The sequence below is a fragment of the Aspergillus sydowii genome (genome assembly GCF_001890705.1).
Source record: "Aspergillus sydowii CBS 593.65 unplaced genomic scaffold ASPSYscaffold_3, whole genome shotgun sequence".
Classification (NCBI taxonomy): domain Eukaryota; kingdom Fungi; phylum Ascomycota; class Eurotiomycetes; order Eurotiales; family Aspergillaceae; genus Aspergillus; species Aspergillus sydowii.
The window spans coordinates 2,551,179-2,570,168 of NW_024467861.1; the positions used below are offsets into that span (position 1 = coordinate 2,551,179).

Sequence of the window (18,990 nt, forward strand, 5' to 3'; positions counted from 1 at the left end):
TAACTATTACTAGGACCGATGAACTACCCCGTAGGTACTAAATACTACTTGAATATTGAAAGGCGCTCACAAGATTAATGTGAGGTTGTCTGAGCGCTGAATTGACTCGATGGAGTGAAGAGCCAGATCCGTTGAGGGGGCAACCAGCGGAAGACTTCGCTTTCATCAACAGACCATCTCTGCTGCTTCAGACGACGACTCGACGGCGACATTTGAATTATAGAAGTATAACTCCACGCCCACAAACGGCTTCAGGTGGGATAGGCCGATATGGTGATGATGTCCGACAAATTATGCCGAGAAGTGGAACGTTTGGTAAATGCGCCGTATGCGCCCTCGCTCCAGGTGAACCCCACCCCGTAAATAGATCAGTAAGATGCATTAGCTGATATGCTGTCCGTCTAGGATCTATATGCTCTGACACAACAATTATCGTCGACCGTGGTATGCTTTTGGGTGTCGCAAAAGCCTTGCCAGGTTGCGCCTCTGGTCGATGTCCTTGTTGACGGCCTCACGCGGTCCCGCTTTGCTTTGCCCTTGCTCGCTTATTTTGGTAAGTTGATGTAGAGGCTAAGTGTTACCGGAAGCATATGGACTAACATGAAATATAAAATAGCGCTGGCGCAAGAATTTCGAGATACTCTACTCCAACGATATCCGTATCTTCTCGATCAGTTCCTTCGACAATCCACTGAAGGTAGTGAGGCTAAGGTACGTAAATCTCCCAATATCACTTCTAGCAAATAAATGTCTAGAATTACTTTGGGGTTATGATACTATGAGCACGACTGACACCACGAAGCAGTGCCTATCAGCATGCCTTTCACTCCTCTCCTCTGCTTTGCCTTGGGGCATGATCACACCCGCAAGACTTGCACCTTTCGTTATGCAGATGATTGAGAGGATGAGGGTAAATCCGTGCGCGGAAACCATTCGACCACTATATTTAGTTTCTAACTGCCTCCAAGCATCAGGTGTCCTATTTGAGCTCCCTCTGGAAGTAATGACGTGTTTCCAAACAGAGCTTACAAAGACTCTCCGCAACCTGGAAGACCACATGGGAAACCTCCTATGTCTAGCTACTTTTGCAAGGCTCGGGTCCTGCAGGAGCTGGGACGCTGAAACAGAGAATGGTGCAGATGCACCGACATGGCTGCAGAATATCAGGCATTTCTTCGGCCCTAAGCGAGGCCTGAAAACACTGGACCTTGTTGTTCTACGAGTCATTCTTGCTTGCTCTTCTAACTATGGTAATCTGACAGTGCAAGAGTCTGCAGAAAGCATTCGTCTTGCGATCAGTATATGTGACGGTGTTGATAAAGCGCAGGGGGTTTGCTGGATCGAAGGGAATTCGATCAAGCTCGCTAAACTTCTCGAAAAGGTCACTCGCGATGGTATTGACCATAGCGTTCAGATGCTGGTACTGTCAAAACTTAATATTTACCCCGAAGTCGCTAATATTTACTGATTTCTACAGGGTGTATCGTTCCTCAGCTCCCTTGTACCTGCTACATCACTGCCGCATGAGCTGAAGAGAGCTTCATTGGAATTGATCTTGTCAAACAACGCACTGGCCATTATGGAGGCTCTCCCTACACATATTATAACACGCCTAGTGGGAGCGTGGGCTGTATGTGTAAGATCTTAGTGGACAAACCTATATACTAACTATTTTTAGACTTCCTCGGATGAATATGGGTTGGAGGAGGTGCTGCATTATATCACTTCTACGCTGTCAGCTAGGGCAACCGACACTGTGGACTTGACGAAATTGCGGATATCAAAACTTGCTCTCGATGGTTTACGATTTTCTGACGTGCAAGTTGCAGATACAGTGTCCGAGAAGTACGGGCCTACTATTTATAACCTAATGGAAAGTTTCCCAAGACGACCAGCAGTATTAGACTGTAGTGGGGATATTGTGTGCTCCGCTTCAGTCTCGGGGCTGGAGAATGATCTATTATCGGATCTTATTTCGTTTTGGTTTGAAGCAACGATGCCACGCAACGCACAGGACCAGTCATTCCCACTTGGAGCCGCGGGGCTTATAACTTTCGTGACCAGGAGGAACAAGCTATTACTGCCGGAACCTAAATGCACCTCATCGCAGGCCAAGCCACTAGAATTCCGAACTACAATGCGGTCTTTCAAAACCAATGAAACGGCGGATGTTTCTAGGAATGATTGGAGAACTGGTATGAGAGACATAATGGCGGCAAACACTCAAATGGCAAACGATAGTATCGCCAGGAAAATCGAAGATATCTGCTACGACCTCGAGCAACGCTGTCGCAATATCGAAGCTCCTCTCAGAGCCGCCGAGGAAGAGCGCGACAAGTATCGTTTAGAAGCAGAGCAACTAAAAGAGCGTAATCATGATCTCGAATCTCAGTTGCAGCAGGCATCAGGTACAATTGCTGAATTCCGAGAGGAAATGTCTGGCCTGGAAGAGCACGCGAATTCGTCTACGCACCGTGCTGATGAGCTGTCTGCGAGTTTGACCCGCGCCCAAAATGACCTCCAAGAGCTACAACGTACCTTACAGGATACTATATCCAATGAGCGAGAACTATCCAGGACCAGAGAGCTTGGCATCATTGCGTCGTTAACCGAAAAGGACGAGCGTCTGGACGAACTCCAAGAAGAGATCAAACGTCAAACTGAAATGAATGAAGATCTAAGGACGAAATTGACCTCGGCTTCAAAAGACAATGCCTCTTCTCTTGACGAGATTGCCGCAGTAAAATACGAGGCTTTAACTCTACAAACATACTTGGAACAAGAAAAGGCGTCTCTTGCGCAAAAGGATACGTTAATTGAACAGCTGATGAACGAAAAGGAGAGCGCTGATAATTTGACGAATGAACTAGAGAAGAAGGTCAGTGTTTGCTCCATGCCTTTTTATTTCTTCTTAAGAGCGTGAATTCTAAGAGTATAATAGCTCCATGAACAGGCTTCCGAAACCGAGAGCCTGAGAGACACTCTCCACGACACTACTGAAAAGCTCAGAACAGAGCTAGAGGAGTTCCGAAGGAACTCCGACATCCAGAGTTCAAGGATGGCCGAGGAGGTAAGTCTTGAAATGACCCATTCCAGCGTCCCCATTACTGATAATTGTAGGCTGCGGAGCAAAAGTCAGAGTTCATATCTTTACAACGCGCAATGCAGGAGGTAAAATCAGAAGCCACAAGGGAATTGCAAACAAAGGGGAAGAGAGTCCAGCACCTAGAGAGAAAAGTGAGTATTGAGAGAGACCCAACTCTTCTTCATCTAATGTCTGTGCAGGTGCAACATTTACGAGAAGAGCGAGCAGCTAAAGCGCGCGAATTTTCGGAGGCGCAGCAGCACATTAGTCGACTCATGAGTGTAATGGGTTTCAAGCCTCCATCCTCAGACAATCGAACCTCAAGCAAACAACGGCCCCGTCCTTCATTGGAGCAATTGCAGACAGCCACAGTGCAAACAGATTCTGCATGCGCACTGTCCCCAATTCGGGACAATGATCCCAGCACCTCATTCACCACGCCTCAACCAGTTGCGCGCACCCCTAAAAGACCCCGCAACAATGCATTCCCTTCCGGTCAGCCGTCTCCTTCCCGCTCACTTGAGAGCAGAAAGAAGTCGCGAGAATCAACCCCGGGGGCTAGTCCTCCGAAACACCAAGTACGAACGCCCCTTGGAGAGACCAGTCATAATAGTCAACTAGACTCGCAAACTACGGAAAAGCTGTCATGTAGTCGCCACGATTATGATCGTCAAATCAATACACAGGCGGGTCAAAAACATCTCGATGACATTGAATTGGACTTGGATCTCGAGTTCTCGAAGGATTTTGTCTTCACCAGTACTTCTTTATCAGAGATGAATGGTCATGGACGTGTATAAGCACCACTACTCTTGGAGACTTGCCACTTGCTTAAATTAAGAGTTATGAAGCTTCTATTTGAAGTATACTGATAATTCAATAACACATAATACATGAACAGACAGACCATGTAGCAAGTGGTGCCCGGGTCATTTGTGGTCCCTTTTAAAAAGATGACCACAACGGATAGTGTGGTGGTTAGATTTGGAAATTAGAGAGGTTGGCGCTCTGCGAGCCTACGAAACTCCCGAGCTGCGCCGTTTGAAGTTGGTGCTTATGGTTGTATCCAGATCCTAGCAGGTAGTCCAGTCTTCTATCCATGTTGCTTTGTCTGGCGGGTGCCTGCATGGCTCCCTGTCTACGCGTCAACTCAACAAAACACGGAAAGTGAGATATTTTCTCGGCCTTAAAGTGCTGTTTCACATTTCATATCTCGCAACTCACCACATCCTTCACTTTTCCCTGCTTGTATCCATTCACTGGTTTGCCTTTTCTGACTCTTTCACATGAACCCAACACAATACCTACTTTAGTCTATGAAACAACAACTGCATGAAAATGCCACGGAGATCTTGTTGAGTTTCAGTCCTGTCAGTTTGCGGAATCTCGAATAGGCGGGAATTCGTTTGGGATTTCTACGTCTGCGGGTGAAGAAATAGCTTCGAGGCTTCCTTCGATCAAGTTCGCTCTCTTGCTCTCAGTTCTCTCGATCTGCCCGCCAATCATCTAAATTCAGATTTGAGATCGTCTATTATACTGGTTCATGCTCTCATACCTTGTGTTGCCCCATCCTATCTCTCAACCGGTCAGGCCTACTATGTCTCGAGCCAAATACCGCCCGAACCCTGCACCTCAATTTAATAGTCAACAGCTGATAGCCCCATGGAGATCGTGGCCATCACTTGCTGTTGTTCTCACAAATGTCCCCAAAGAATTGGGCACAGTAGATATCTGGAAAGCATTCAAGGAAGAGGGCAGTATCCTCTCTATCGACATCTGGGAAGATTCCCATGGTGGAAGAGGTACAAAGGCTAAAGTACGCTTTAAGTAAGTCGTCGACATTCCCCCGCGTTCTTGTGCCTCTAAACATTCATACAGGCCTCCTCCGGTGAACGAGTTTTGGAGACAGGGTACCAAGCACGTAAAGCTGCAAAATGGGGAAGCAATCTACATACGTATCGCCCTCGATAAAAAGGCTCCCGAATGGGATGTTCCGAGTCCAGTTCGCCCAGGAGTTCATTTCCCGGCAGAAATCGTGAGTTGCAGCTGTCCATCTTTCCTGCATCAAGTCCTTGCACTCCTCACAAAGCATTTACTGTGTAGAGAATCCCAATCTCCTCAATGAATATCGGAGTTGTCGTGGACGAAACAACAATGATGCCTATGCGTACTGTGGGTTCATCAACAAATGGAGGTGCCTCTCTACTGCTGAATTTGAGACGCAAAGACCTGTCCATATACTTCGAGCTTCACATCCCCGGCACTGCACGTCCGTCGTCGCCTGAAGAGTTTCGCCTTAGGATTCCGTTCTCGCAGCTTGATAGGTTCTTCCAAACACATAATATTTCGACTGGTGCCGTCTCTCACTTCACGTTCCTCAGCTCGCCACCGACATATCAACGACGGATTCGGAACACCGAGACTACATTCATAGAAGAAATGTCATGGAGAGAGTCGGACACCTGGTTCAGGCAAGCTCAAATTGTCCATAGCCCCCAAGGATTGGCTACTCTTCCAGCTAGCCTCCGAAGGCAGAACCCAATAATCGATATTGGTGAGTCGGACATATGAACCTCCCATGCCTCACGTTCGATTGGCTGATGCTATGTAGGTCGCTGGAATGCTTTCCGAATAAACTACCCCAACAATTGTGATGACAAAGGACAATTTACCTTTTTCTGTAGTATTTTGAGTGATTATAATCTTATTGTCGAGAAAACGGACCGCTTCACATTGCTCGACAATAACGCCCCCAAACGTACAACTATTTGGAAGTGGATCGACCTCGACCCTAAGACTTCTGGTACATCATATGCCTCCTTACAGGATCTCATTGACCCTACCCACATCCATCTGCCCTTCGCAGTACGCTACCAACTAGAAGTATGCATATCGCATGGCTTCCTTTCCGAGTTCAACATGAATCGCGAGTTTGCCTTAAGGCTAGCTGAACTGGGAGAGGTGCAGGCAAGGAAGCTCCTTGAACATGTTGCTCTTCAAAAGAAGACCTATTACAATCCGATGGAAATCTTCGACATAAAATTTTTCAAAGGCGTCACGACCGGGAAAATACCATCTTATTGCTGTCTCATGCGATCTGCAAGAATCACCCCGAGCACGATTTACTACAACATCCCCTCTATAGATATCTCGAACCGAGTCATTCGCCATTACATAAATCTCGCAGACAATTTTCTCCGAGTCAGATTTACAGACGAGAAGCACATGGGTCGGATCCATTCTACTGCTGATAACACCATGGATGAGGTGTTTACTCGCATCAAAAGAGCGTTAGCTAATGGCATAGTAATTGGAAGCACACGTTACGAATTTCTTGCATTTGGGAACTCTCAATTCCGCGAACATGGAGCATATTTCTTCGCTCCTAAAGATGGTGTCACAGCTGCTAATATCCGCGCTTGGATGGGGCAATTCAGTCACATCAGAAATATTGCCAAACATGCTGCCAGGCTGGGGCAGTGTTTCTCGACCACCCGGGCCATTTCCGGTTGCTCTGCGCATGTCAAGAAAATTGACGACGTTACAAGAAACGGATACATTTTCTCAGATGGTGTCGGCAAAATCTCAAAATTTCTCGCACAGATTGCAATGTCAGAACTCAAAATCAAAACACCTGACAGAGAGCCTCCTTCTGCTTATCAATTTCGCCTAGGAGGCTGTAAGGGTATGCTTATCATTTCCCCAGATGCTCGTCGTCAGGATGTGCACATTCGGAAGAGCCAGTTTAAATTTGCTGCACTATCCCAAGGCCTGGAGATTATTCGCTGGTCTCAATTCTCTTCTGCAACTCTCAATAGACAGCTGATCCTTGTGCTGTCCACACTTGGTATCACAGACGAGGTTTTCCATCTTAAGCTAAGAACAATGCTGAAGAACTTGGATGAAGCGATGGAAAGTGATCCAAAGGCAGTCTACCTGCTAAGGAAATACGTGGATCCTAACCAAACAACGCTTGCCGTTAGTCAAATGGTGCTCGACGGCTTTAGAAGATTGAACGAACCGTTCGTAACTTCTATTCTCACTTTATGGAGGGCATGGCATCTGAAATATTTGAAGGAAAAGGCAAAGATAGTCATCGATAAAGGCGCATGTCTCTTGGGCTGCATGGACGAGTCGGCGACTTTGAAAGGGTATTTTTTTGACAAAATCCCTAGTAGCGATTCTTCTCTCGAAGAGAGGATTGCAGCAGTGCCTGAGATATTCGTGCAGGTATATCGTCCTGAGAATGGAAAATACGAGATAATTGAAGGGTTATGCATTTTGGCCCGTAACCCTTCTCTCCACCCTGGCGATATCCGCGTGGTTAGGGCCGTCAACGTTCCCGGCCTGAAGCATCTCAAGGACGTTGTTGTCCTACCCCAAACAGGAGACCGTGATGTTGCTAGCATGTGCTCCGGTGGTGATCTTGATGGTGATGATTACCTTGTGATCTGGGATCAAGATTTGTTGCCGGAGGACTGGTTTCGTGAGCCGATGAACTATACTGGTAAGAAGGCTCATGACCTTGATCACGATGTCACCGTGGACGAGATTACTTCGTTCTTTGTCACTTATATGAAGAACGATTGCCTCCCAACAATTGCCCAGGCTCATCTTGCATGGGGGGATTACCTAGTGGATGGCGTTAATGAAGCAAAGTGCATGCGACTCGCACAGCTTCATTCAGATGCGGTCGATTACAACAAGACAGGAAATCCAACCATAATTACACGCGACCTGAGGCCACGTAAATGGCCTCATTTCATGGAGAAGATATACAAACCTGAGCACTGCCAATATCGTTCGGAGAAAGTCCTTGGACAGCTATATGATGCTGTGGAGCGAATCGACTTTGTTCCAACCCTTGAGTCGAATTTCGACAAACGGATCATAGAGTGTCAGATTAAAGTCCCGGAAGACTTTTACGAAATTTCCACGAAGCTCAAAGACGAATACGACACTGCCATCCGCCGGATAATGGCACAGCATGAAATCAAGACAGAGTTCGAGGTGTGGTCGACATTTGTGCTCAATCACTCTAACATGAGTAAAGACTATAAGTTCCATGAGGACATTGGCACAATATCTTCTGCACTACTAGAAGATTTCAAAAAGCGGGCCTATGAAGAGGTTGGTGGTCGGACCTTTGAGTTGCTCGCACCTCTTGTCGTCGCCATGTATCGAGTTACGCACGAGGAGATGGCCGCAGCATTAGCAAAACACCGCGAAGACAACCCACCAGACGAAACCCTTTTCACGAATACACCGGGCCCCAAGATAGAACAGCTTCCTTTGATCAGTTTTCCATGGATATTCCCGAGGGTCCTCGGCCAGATTGCAGTTGGTCATTACGAGCACCCAGGCACTACAACTGCTCTTCCGGCAGGGCAGGACGCAGTTACAGGTCTTCTGAAGGGAAAGCCTGACGGCTCAATCCCTGACAAAGACATAATGGCCAACAAGGTATCTCGGGTGCTTAAAATTGTTGAGTATCAACAAAGTGAAGATCCTTTCGGGCTCAATCTCAACGATGAAGGTAGCACTGCCACCACGACACACAGCAACCCAGCCCTCCCTAATGATCGTAACGTCGACTTACTAGAGCAACTTCTTGACTTTGGGCTCTTACATGACTCGAGTACCCCTTCCTCATCTATAGTGCTTTCCTCTGCTCCGGTGGAAGGAGAAAGTCTGCTGGACTTCGATCGTGACCCCACTGAGGGCGGATGGACAGCTAACCCTAAGAAAGCTACATCCGACCTAAAGGAAAACCAACCAGTGACAACCATTAATGGCAAAGACAAACAGAGCCGTATTGTTGAAATTGTGGAAGAAGAGTCTGATGAAGGCGATGACCCTCTTGGCATCGATACATTAAACAAACTGGCCGGTCTCTAATATTCGTCCCTCCAGTGGTATTCTTTTGAAGTTAGCGGCTGTTATTTATTTCCTACATACTGCTACTTATGAGGAGCGATAGGTAACATAAAGATGATCAATTGCGACTGCCATTGCACGGGTATCCAAAGCTACCATTCCAAGCCATCTCCGCAGCTATCCTGTAGAAGCTTGATTACAGGGTCGAGCGAAGCATTTGTATGCCTCCAATGGGACAGACTTCTCGTTCTTGCGTAGAAAACAGGACAGTCTAAGCTGTCGCATTTCACTTCGTCCGTAAATGGAACATCCATGCAAGACCGACAGACACGCTCAAGATTTGCAACTTTCTCCTCGGCCTGCCGCCGGCGGGAGACAAGTTCCAGTAGAGAGATATGAGGGCTTTGCATGCAATCTGAGCAGACGGGGATCTCGGCATCGTAAAGTTTGGCCTTGCAGACAATGCAAGTCGAGGCCTTCATGTACGATTCGAGGGTTCTTATGCTGCTCTTTCCACCGACGGTGGAGCTCACTCCTTCCACACGACGGATGCGATGGACTTTCGGCATCTCATCATACCATTGGCGAACATTAGCTCCGACAAGGTTGAAGATGCGTTCTAAAGGAGGAATGAGGTTCTTGGTGATGTAGTATTCTGCATCGAGGTCAAGTTGTGCGTCCTGCAGGAGAGTCTCTGGTGATACACAGCGATCGATGAGTCTTGAACCTGGAGCCCCTGTGACCACAACATAGGGGATACGCTCGCCGTACTGAGGTGCCGCACGAGGATCCTCGAGCATTCTCTTTGTGCTAATTAGAGCCCCTGCGGGAAGATTTCCGTTTTCGCTGTAGGTTCCCAGTTTCACCGCTCTTGCAAAGCAGAAGTCTTGGACTGACACACGTCCCTGCATGATTTTGGTACACTGACTCTGGAAGTAACTCTTCACCTGACTAAGATCTGATGTTCTGAATAGAAGCTTGAGTGCCTTCTCCTCGATCTTTTGCTCAGCAGGGGTGCCGTCGCGACGAACAGTTTCAATGCCTTTGGCGTCGAACTCGGTTTCCTTCTGGTTTCGATGTTCATATTTGAAGCCGACATATCGCTTTTTCGCAAGTAGCACACATGGGTGATAGACTTTCTCGAATTTCAACTTTACTGGTGGCGGGTTCATGTCTGTGACGGCCCGAGCAATTTCTTCACCAATGTCAAAAGCCTGATCCCGAGTCCGCCCCTTGAGGTAAACGAAAAGACTATCTGTATCTCCGTACACCACTTCAGCGCCCCATCGTTCCACGGAATGAATAAAAGCAATAGCCTTTTCGAGTGTCTCTCGACCCGATTGGACGATGCTGTCAGCAATTTCAGAGCAGGGCATCCTCCCTGAGAACGAGGCAGATGTATACCCGTATGTGACATTGGCTATGAGCTTCAGGGCAAGCTGTCGATTGTTAAGAAGGCGCTGCAGTGCTCGGTCATCTTTATCCACCTTCATTCCTGCCTTGACCATCACCCGCGTCTCCAATATTTCTGCGAGCATTTTAGCAAGTAACGACTTTCGCACTCCAGGCTTTGCATAAATCATGCCGTTCGGAGCGATATTGATCTGGTCTTTGAGCAGCTCCAGCAGCCTCGGTTGCCGTTCATAGTTCATGAAACCCATCTTATCACGCCCCCTCCATGACTGGACCCTCCCAAGAAACGTGGAATAACAATAGTTGTAGGCAATCATGATGCTAGGGTACAACGACTGGAAATCCAGAACAAGAAGAGGGCTAGTGTAGAAATCGCTCTGAGGTTCCATAACGAGGGGCAAGCACTCAAGGGCATTTTGTTGACCGACTTGCTTTCTGCTTGGAGAAACAAGTATGAAGTTTTCTGGCTTTGCGATTCGAAACATCAGGGACTCGACTTTGAACTGGGATCCTCGAGAAAACACTGAATAAAAGTCTATACCTAGAAGTCTTGCTTGCTCGCTGATCCGAGGTACCAACTCATTTGCGCCAAGAATTTCAATGTTCATTTGAACGCGTGAAACAAAGTAGTTGACGACTTTCATAAAATCCCGTGGCCTATCGCTCCGGTACCATGTGGTAAGGTCGCGGAATGAATAATGCGGAATCCGCCGGTGCAGGAGATGGAAAACGACGTTTTCCATGGTGTACTGTAGCAGATTCATCTCACTCCTCATGGCGCGCCATATATTAATCATGTGTCTTCCAGTGATGCGGATAGACGAGGTTTGATTGAAGCCCCATTTATCTGCCTCTTTGCCAAATCGCCCGTGCGCTTGCGACTTCACACGCGATAGTTCGTCACAAAGATCAAAATCATATTTCTTCTTTGTTCTCTCAATTACGTACCCCCAAGAGCTGTTATGCACCTCGTATCCGGTGAGAATATCAGGGTCATGCAATCGAACAATGTCGACTAGACGATTTATTAGATCCAGTTCCGCCGGTTCATGTTCCCAATCCATTCGTAATGCCTTGGAAACCTTTAACTCAGGACGTTCTTCATCTCCTTGAAAAACGACCCCAATTTGGGCTCCTGACAGGACATCACTATTGTCGAGGAGTTCATCTTCCGAGTTTATACACCAAAAAAACGAAGCTATCTCATCTTCCTCTGGATTCGGTGAGAGCACCCCGCGAGTATTTACATGGACCTCTAAGCTCATAGTGCTCATATATTGAGCCTGATGCTCAACACTGGTCGACTCTTTATTTTGCGAGTAATTAGATCCATGGTCATTTTTTTGTGTTGGGCCTTCGATTTGGGAAAGCGCCTGTGCTCTTTTGTCCTCATGTCGTTCCTTTATTCTCGTAGGTGGTGTCACAGTCTTGCGTTGTTGGTTTTCGAACCAAGTGATAACCTCCGAACGGCTAGGGGGCTCAGATGCAAATTCCCAAACCCTAGCTGTAGATGCGACCCGTAATTGATGATCCGCTTCATTCCAGTCACATCTGTCCTTTGACCCTATTTTCCGTTCACCCAGCATTACAGGGGAACGTCCGGAAGGATCAAAATCGGGAAGATAGCGTATACTGGTACCACCAAGTCGAAACTCCCTTCCTGCATAGTCCCGTGGACGATCAGAAATGTCATCGTCCCGACTGTAATGCGCATCTTGGTAGATGACACTTGGATATCCAAACTCGTTTATTGTTGAAGAAACTTCCCTAGGGCTTGGGCAGGGCCGCCGCAAGCAACCCAAGCGAATTTGTGCTGGTATATTAAAAGCTTCAAGAATAAGAAATGCGTGTTCAGGGGAAAATGTATCCGATGAATCATCAATTTCAGTCTCAGTAGAAGAAGGCTGCAGCATGCCCTCGGCTTCCCTAGGATCGCCGCTTTGCTTCGTTGCCATGTCAGACAGGACTTTCGAGACCGACCCCTCTTGACTGAAGCGCAGGATTGTCATCGGGTCTCTGGGATCTTTGACAACAGGGAAATTCAATGTATTAGTCTGGCTCATGCCTTTTGGACGATTGATCGACTGGGAAAAAGGCTGCTCTTGTCGAGATGACTGCTCTGCACCGCCACTAGACGTATTATTATTATCCTTCATGGTAATGTCATGCTCTGGATTTGCCTCCCAAGGTTGGGAATGGCTGGGATGTATGCGGCCCTGGATGGGTTTGTCCAGTGTTCTATTCTGTTTCAGTATCGTCGCCCGCATAAAATCATTTTGTATCTTTTTTTGAGCAGGCACATCGAACTGGGTTCCGTGGGTATCTAGACTTGGAACACTTCCCAGCTCTTCAGGGCTAGATGTGCCAGTTCGTTCTGAATCAAATTCATCATCTCGAGGTTCGCAAGGCTGGTGCCCGCGAGTTAGAGGATTATCATCGGAATTCTTATCTTGCTGCATGTTACTCACCACCTTTACAAGGTCCACTTCATCCTCATCTTCAGAGAATATGTCAATCATACCATCCTCATTAGACGAGTTAGAATCCGCATTTAAGTCAGCCAGTCGAACAGCATCTTCGTCAACGTTGTCATGCAGCCGCTCTTCTGCAGGGTCACTTTCGCTGTTGTAACGCAGTTGCAGACTGGTAAACCCATCTGGACCAGGGAAGAAGTCTTCAACGCTCTGCAAAGCAGTTTTGACATCCTTCTCATACGCGTTTTCTTGCATGAGCCCATCCAACGTTGCGTCCTGGTCACTATCTTGGCGTCGCTCCTCCGCAGCAATTTGTTGAACCAATATTCGAAACTCGTCTCTATGAATCCAATCTCCCTGGGAGTTATTTCTTGGATCAGATGAGAATGAAACTAGATCTTCGTTGCTGAACGGGCTGCTATCTGGATCGACGAGTCCGAGTCGTTTTTTTCGCCGACGCTTTTCATCCTGCCATAGCCCCGCCAAACTTGGGACAAGCTTTTCGTTTAATACCGGAGGCTTCAAAAACTCGTCAAAGTCATGATGGATGGGCCGCTCATTTATTTCCAATCTATTCAGGATATCTTGGACGCAAACATCGGCTTCTAACGGACAGTGGCTTTGTTTTGGTAGAACACTCTCATCTGCAATCCAATCAGACGGTATTGATCGGTCATGCCAGCGATGGGACAAATTGGGAAGATCTAGATATTCTGGTATTGGAGAGCGAAACGTGATCTTGTCACACTTCATAAACGCGCAGCCGAACAGATTGTAATCGCACATCCATTGCGGGATATACTGCATGTGGCTTTCGTATGGTTGAATCGGGCGCTTCATCACAGCTCCTTGGAATAGCAAATCCGCTAGCCGCGTAGTGTAAATAGGGTTTAGTAGGTATATCTTAAAAAAGAACCGGTATCCTACATGGTAGCCATAGAAGGGGACACCCTTCACCAAAGTAATATGCGCGACAAAAACCGCCTTTTTGTCGTACACATTACGTCGGTAACTGACTGCCAAGGCATGATCTATTGAGATATGCAGACTCTTTGCCGCAGAACGTACTAGATATGACCTTAGTTGGAGAAGCACAATGATGGGATTGCCTCGACGAACCTGTCTCGGGGTTCAAGTCCCCATCGTACCGTACATAGAGATAGGGAAATGCGCCATGAACATGGACGCAAATTTTCTGGCCGGTTTCCGTAGTACCGAATATCCTAACCACTGGGACCCTAGGCCTGTAGCTTTTCTCTCTACTTCCAATTTTGTGAGGCAGAGGAGGGTCGAATTCCGACGGGTTTGCCTGATAATGGTCCACACAGTTTAGGCGCACTTGGAAAGGCTCCATGGATTACGTTTATTTTGTGACAGCAAATGCTGTCAGCAAACCGGTGACAGAGGCATATGTCACAAACATATCAAGACAGGTCCCCGAAGAGAAGGCGCACGATTTCACCATAGATTGGAGGAATTCCGATGGAATGGTGATATGAAAGACGCGTTCGGTGGCGCAGGAAGAACGCCTGATCACGTGACGCGCAAGTCAAGATGACCAGCCTTTGATGCAAATACCATTGCAGAAGTGGCCAACTTCCACAACAACAGTGCTGGGCATTGTTGAGCATCTAATATTCGTGTTGTGCCTCGGTTACTCCTATTTACCTTCTGCTCATTTTCTTCGCCGCTCTTTGTTCATATTTCACCTACCGCCGTCATGTCGTCGCGGAAACCTGCAGACGTCGCATCAAAAGAGCGCAACGAGTATATCCCCGCTTTCATCTCGAAGAAACCGTTCTATATCGATGACGATGAATCCGCAAATGACTATCTTGAGCATCAGCGTCTACATAAATCAGCGACAGATCAATCCAAATGGTACGAACGTGGAAAGCGTGCTGGTCCAGCCGCCACCAAGTACCGCAAAGGCGCTTGCGAGAACTGCGGTGCCATGACCCATAAAACCAAAGAGTGCCTAAGCCGACCGAGAAAACAAGGCGCGAAATGGACGGGGAAAGATATTCAAGCGGATGAAGTTATACAGAACGTCGACTTAGGCTGGGATGCCAAGAGAGATCGGTGGAATGGGTACGATGCGGGCGAATATCGACAAGTAGTGGAGGAATACGAGGAATTGGAAAAGTTAAAACGGCAGACCAATATTTCTAATGGTGAAACAGAAAACGCGAATGATGGTCTAGACGAGGAAGCTCCGGAGCAGGAAGCTCGGTATGCAGAGGAATCCGATATGGGAAGACAGCAAAGCACGGCCACTCGCAATCTACGTATTCGAGAAGATACCGCTAAGTATCTTTTGAACCTTGATTTGGACTCCGCCAAATACGATCCGAAAACGCGACGCATGGTAGACATGGGCGCTGCAGAGGATCAAGCTGCTGCTCTTGTAGCAGAAGAGAATTTCGTTCGCTCGTCCGGAGATGCGGCAGAATTCGAGAGAGCTCAGCGATACGCGTGGGAGGCGCAAGAACGCGGTACGCAAAAGATTCATTTACAAGCAAATCCAACTTCTGGCGAAATTTCGCGAAAGAAAGAAGTAGCCGAGACTGGGGCCAAACGCGATGCGCAACGGAAGGCGCTTCTTGATAAATACGGTGGTGAACAGCACCTGCAGAAAACTCCTCTCCGCGATACAATGGTGGTCGAGAATGAGCGATTCATCGAGTACGACGAGACAGGGGCAATCAAAGGTGCACCGAAGAAAGCAGCCAAATCCAAATACCCTGAAGATATACTCACAAACAATCACACATCTGTATGGGGCAGCTGGTGGCACGATTTCCAATGGGGATATGCTTGCTGTTTCTCAACAGTCAAAAATAGTTATTGTACTGGCGAAGATGGGAAGCGAGCATTTGAAGAAGCAGGGAACATGCTCCTACTACCTGAAACCGAGATTGAGAAGCCGTTGCTAGATGCCAGTGAGGCTACAGGTTCGCAAAAAGACCAGAATCCAGAGAGCCGGAATCAACAAGAGTCAACTGCAAAGAAACGAACGCTCATGGAGACGCAAACAGGAATTACGGAGGAAGAATTTGAGACATATAAACGCAGCAGACTTGCAGCTGATGATCCTATGGCTTCTTTCATTGGAAAGGATGATGCTTAATAGCTGCATCATAGGGCCGATTAACATGTCTCAATCAACTTACTTTCGATGTACATAATATACCGTATTCATGACTAAATCGTGTCTTATCATCATTCTAAAATAAATTATGAAGATGACAGTAATCAAACATGATATCCGAGAAACATCGACTTTCGCATCTATCTTGTCTCTAGGTTCCCTCATCTTAACAAAAATCCACGTGACTACTAGTCGTAGGGTAAGGTCATGTGACTTTCTTAATTTGGGGGGTGACCAGGGCTTGTGCCCTCTCCTGGCACACTCGCTTAGCAAGACACCCGGACCCAGCGCGAACTTTCGATCAGCCGAGTAGCGACGACGACAACGACAACCAGCCCTTCAACGGAATCGCCAGGTGAGTTGCGCCCGGTTCATTTTCTGAAATGCTCAGCGAGGGAGAATTTTGTTACTGATTATCTGCCGTTTATTACAGTTCCTAATTCAAGATGAGTACGTCCAAATCCGATATCCCGCCAACTTGTTCGATGCCTCGATAAAACTTTAAGAGACTGACGACGAATATAGCGAAGGGTACCACCAGCTTCGGAAAGCGCCACAACAAGACTCACACCCTCTGCCGGCGTTGTGGTCAGTATTTCATTTCCACCCGAAACCTTTCCGACGAGATTAGAGAACGGCGTTCGACGCTGGAATAAACCAGGAGCGATCGGAATAAATAGCATACGGAAGGGCTAACGTTTGATTTTCTCGATACCAGGCCGCCGGTCTTACCACGTCCAGAAGTCGACCTGCGCCAACTGCGGTTACCCCGCTGCTAAGACTCGCAAGTGTACGAACATCCCTACATCCTGTCCCTATTGTCTGGCGGTGGAATCATCAAGAAACGGTATATGAATTACATTCGAACATTGGCTTACAAGAATATGTGGAATAATACAGTCAACTGGGGCGAGAAGGCCAAGAGAAGAAAGACCACCGGATCCGGCAGAACCTCTCACCTTCGGGACGTCCACCGCCGCTTCAAGAACGGCTTCCAGGTCGGCACTCCCAAGGGCGCCCGTGGCCCTGAGAACCACTAAATCGATCCCGATGTCGCGTTTTCGTTCCTAGGGGCTGGAGGGGGCTGGTACGGCAGAGGAGCCTCGGATTTGAAGTAATCGGTTTCTCATATGCAGGGGCGCTCCCATGGAGTTGGAGTTGGGACATGTCTTCACTTTTGCCGTCAGAGCACTTTTATTATAGAGGAAAAGGGCATTACAATTGACGGTACTTGGAAGACAGAAAATTTACAATCTCATGGGCCTTCGAAATGGATAAAATTCAAAAAGGGACAAAACATGAATGAATTTCCTTTCTTTGTTTATGGCTGGCGAATATCCCATCTTATGGCAGAGTCGATATTGAGATATCCGTTCAATGTTATCTGTCTCTGAATCCAACGTTCAGCGAACGACAAGATCCTACACTTCTAAACTCATCTAGCCACTGTTTACCATGCCTGGCTCCGTACATTCGAAACACCTTCCATTTGCCCTATTTATGCCTTGCAATGCCCAGCATTGATAACTTATTCCCCACGCCCGAACATGCTTACACCCCCATCCCTCTGCACAAAGTACAACACCTCTTTTTCCTCCCAATTTTCTTCGCCGGCGCTTTCCCTATGACCCCAGGCCCCTCCCTTGCTAACTCTGAGGACACCACTAACATCCCTGGCAGCTCCAGTTTCCAAATTCCGAAGCTGCATAACCATTTCTGCCCGATAAGCCAACCCAACCGTAAACGCAGCATGTTCCGTCTCTAAAGGAGTCGCTGTCTGATGTACAAATGCAGATGCATTGTGAATTAATGGCGAATCCGAGGATACAGTTACAACTGTCGCTGTCGCAGCCTAGACATCAACAAACCATAGTTAGCCGACAGGAACGACACTTGGCCCTCTCCGTGCATAAATTTCAAAGGACAACGCAACGTCTACTATGTCTACCATACCTGCTGTAGACCCATTATCCACTCCCCCATTTCCGTAGCACCGATTCCCTTGTTTGGACCCGTGGCTGCAAGCAACAGGTCCGGCTGGTCGACGATCAGAAGAACATCGGATTCACCGCCATCTTCGCCCAGATTTGAGGTCTTGAGCTGGTTTATTACCGCTGTGATGTCCATTTCCAAGGCATCTATAGCTGCAGTTCCGCTGCCTGATAGGCGCAGTCGCTTCACCGGACTGGCTTCTCTTGCAGACTGATGTGACGGGACAGCGGCGCTTGCTGAAGGAGCTGGTTGGCGCGGCGGTGACGGGCCATGGGGTGTGATACCAGGATGCGAACGAGTAGGAAGGGTTGTCCGAGGTGTCGAACTAGCTCCGAAATAGTGTGGTTGCGCGGGCGATGATGCTAGAGCAGTTGGAGGGGAGAAGAGTTCAGAAAGCCCGTCAACAAACGCAAACTGTCGTTTTTCTGTAAGACGTGCTAGATCTAGACCCTAATAATGTCATCAGTACACGCACGTAAACGACGTCTCCGAGAATATCAAGTCCGTACCAATCTTTTTGCCTCTGATCTCCAAAATTCCCAACCCCGCAAAAAACTCACGAGTACAACTTTTTTCTTCCTCACGCCTTCAACTCCGGCAATCCCAGGACCAGAATGGAGGTTAGGAGTTGCATTAAGTGCCGCGCATAAGAATCGCAATACAAGCCAGTTCCCTGTAGCATCTAGCACGGATGAAACGGTTGTGAGCGACGAGGGAGGAGGGGAGCATATATATGGTGTGAGGAGGTGGGGGAGGGGCGGTTGGCTGGGCATGACTGGACTCAGGACGAGCGTAGTACTTCGATATTCTAACAGGAGCAGGGGTTTAACTTGGTATATGGACCTGGGTAGTTCAATCGCGAGTTTTGGGTTTCCGAGAACCGTACATGCGCATCAGATAAATTTCAGTGCCGCTTGAATATTTCGAATTCAAAATGACGTCGTGAAAATTGGGGTCATCTAGTGCGTCTGATTGGGCTATTCTTGTACCTGAACGCA

General features: G+C 47.7%; 7 protein-coding genes across 7 annotated transcripts; 5 read left to right on the forward strand and 2 right to left on the reverse strand.

Moving 5' to 3' along the window:
* Nucleotides 1-3: 3 nt before the first annotated feature.
* On the forward strand, nt 4-1,126 carry ASPSYDRAFT_816068 (uncharacterized protein). The gene is made up of 5 exons (XM_040851099.1): nt 4-345; nt 406-553; nt 617-711; nt 803-910; nt 969-1,126. The coding sequence occupies exons 1-5, from the start codon at nt 271-273 to the stop codon at nt 1,002-1,004; spliced, it is 462 nt and encodes a 153-aa protein (XP_040705077.1). The 5' UTR covers nt 4-270; the 3' UTR covers nt 1,005-1,126.
* Nucleotides 1,127-4,257, forward strand: ASPSYDRAFT_816069 (uncharacterized protein). The gene is made up of 6 exons (XM_040851100.1): nt 1,127-1,250; nt 1,328-1,420; nt 1,478-1,630; nt 1,679-2,878; nt 2,942-3,070; nt 3,121-4,257. The coding sequence occupies exons 1-6, from the start codon at nt 1,248-1,250 to the stop codon at nt 3,883-3,885; spliced, it is 2,343 nt and encodes a 780-aa protein (XP_040705078.1). The 5' UTR covers nt 1,127-1,247; the 3' UTR covers nt 3,886-4,257.
* Nucleotides 4,258-4,682: 425 nt separating this feature from the next.
* ASPSYDRAFT_146160 (RNA dependent RNA polymerase) lies at nt 4,683-8,983 on the forward strand (the record flags this gene model as incomplete). Its single annotated transcript, XM_040841596.1, has 5 exons — nt 4,683-4,912; nt 4,964-5,120; nt 5,189-5,639; nt 5,697-8,489; nt 8,592-8,983. 5 exons carry the CDS (start codon nt 4,683-4,685, stop codon nt 8,981-8,983), a joined length of 4,023 nt encoding a protein of 1,340 aa, XP_040705079.1.
* Nucleotides 8,984-9,114: 131 nt separating this feature from the next.
* ASPSYDRAFT_147457 (DNA-directed DNA polymerase zeta catalytic subunit REV3) lies at nt 9,115-14,203 on the reverse strand (the record flags this gene model as incomplete). The annotated part of the gene is made up of 2 exons (XM_040841721.1): nt 9,115-13,916; nt 13,969-14,203. 2 exons carry the CDS (start codon nt 14,201-14,203, stop codon nt 9,115-9,117), a joined length of 5,037 nt encoding a protein of 1,678 aa, XP_040705080.1.
* A 220-nt stretch (nt 14,204-14,423) lies between these two features.
* On the forward strand, nt 14,424-16,149 carry slu7 (mRNA splicing protein SLU7). Its single transcript, XM_040846604.1, has one exon. It carries the CDS (start codon nt 14,570-14,572, stop codon nt 15,977-15,979), a length of 1,410 nt encoding a protein of 469 aa, XP_040705081.1. The 5' UTR covers nt 14,424-14,569; the 3' UTR covers nt 15,980-16,149.
* Nucleotides 16,150-16,299: 150 nt separating this feature from the next.
* On the forward strand, nt 16,300-17,040 carry ASPSYDRAFT_199111 (60S ribosomal protein eL37; the record flags this gene model as incomplete). The annotated part of the gene is made up of 5 exons (XM_040843761.1): nt 16,300-16,355; nt 16,434-16,450; nt 16,526-16,588; nt 16,719-16,790; nt 16,901-17,040. The coding sequence occupies exons 2-5, from the start codon at nt 16,447-16,449 to the stop codon at nt 17,038-17,040; spliced, it is 279 nt and encodes a 92-aa protein (XP_040705082.1). The 5' UTR covers nt 16,300-16,355; nt 16,434-16,446.
* A 488-nt stretch (nt 17,041-17,528) lies between these two features.
* ASPSYDRAFT_147721 (uncharacterized protein) lies at nt 17,529-18,765 on the reverse strand (the record flags this gene model as incomplete). The annotated part of the gene is made up of 3 exons (XM_040841747.1): nt 17,529-17,852; nt 17,954-18,442; nt 18,502-18,765. 3 exons carry the CDS (start codon nt 18,763-18,765, stop codon nt 17,529-17,531), a joined length of 1,077 nt encoding a protein of 358 aa, XP_040705083.1.
* Nucleotides 18,766-18,990: the final 225 nt, after the last annotated feature.

Coding starts and splice junctions, on each gene's coding strand:
- slu7 (XM_040846604.1), top strand. CDS start 14,570: ATGTCGTCGCGGAAACCTGCAGACGTCGCATCAAAAGAGCGCAACGAG.
- ASPSYDRAFT_816068 (XM_040851099.1), top strand. CDS start 271: ATGGTGATGATGTCCGACAAATTATGCCGAGAAGTGGAACGTTTGGTA. Junction 554..616: donor GCCCTTGCTCGCTTATTTTG/GTAAGTTGATGT, acceptor AATATAAAATAG/CGCTGGCGCAAGAATTTCGA. Junction 712..802: donor CTGAAGGTAGTGAGGCTAAG/GTACGTAAATCT, acceptor GACACCACGAAG/CAGTGCCTATCAGCATGCCT.
- ASPSYDRAFT_816069 (XM_040851100.1), top strand. Junction 1,421..1,477: donor ACCATAGCGTTCAGATGCTG/GTACTGTCAAAA, acceptor TGATTTCTACAG/GGTGTATCGTTCCTCAGCTC. Junction 3,071..3,120: donor GTTCAAGGATGGCCGAGGAG/GTAAGTCTTGAA, acceptor TGATAATTGTAG/GCTGCGGAGCAAAAGTCAGA.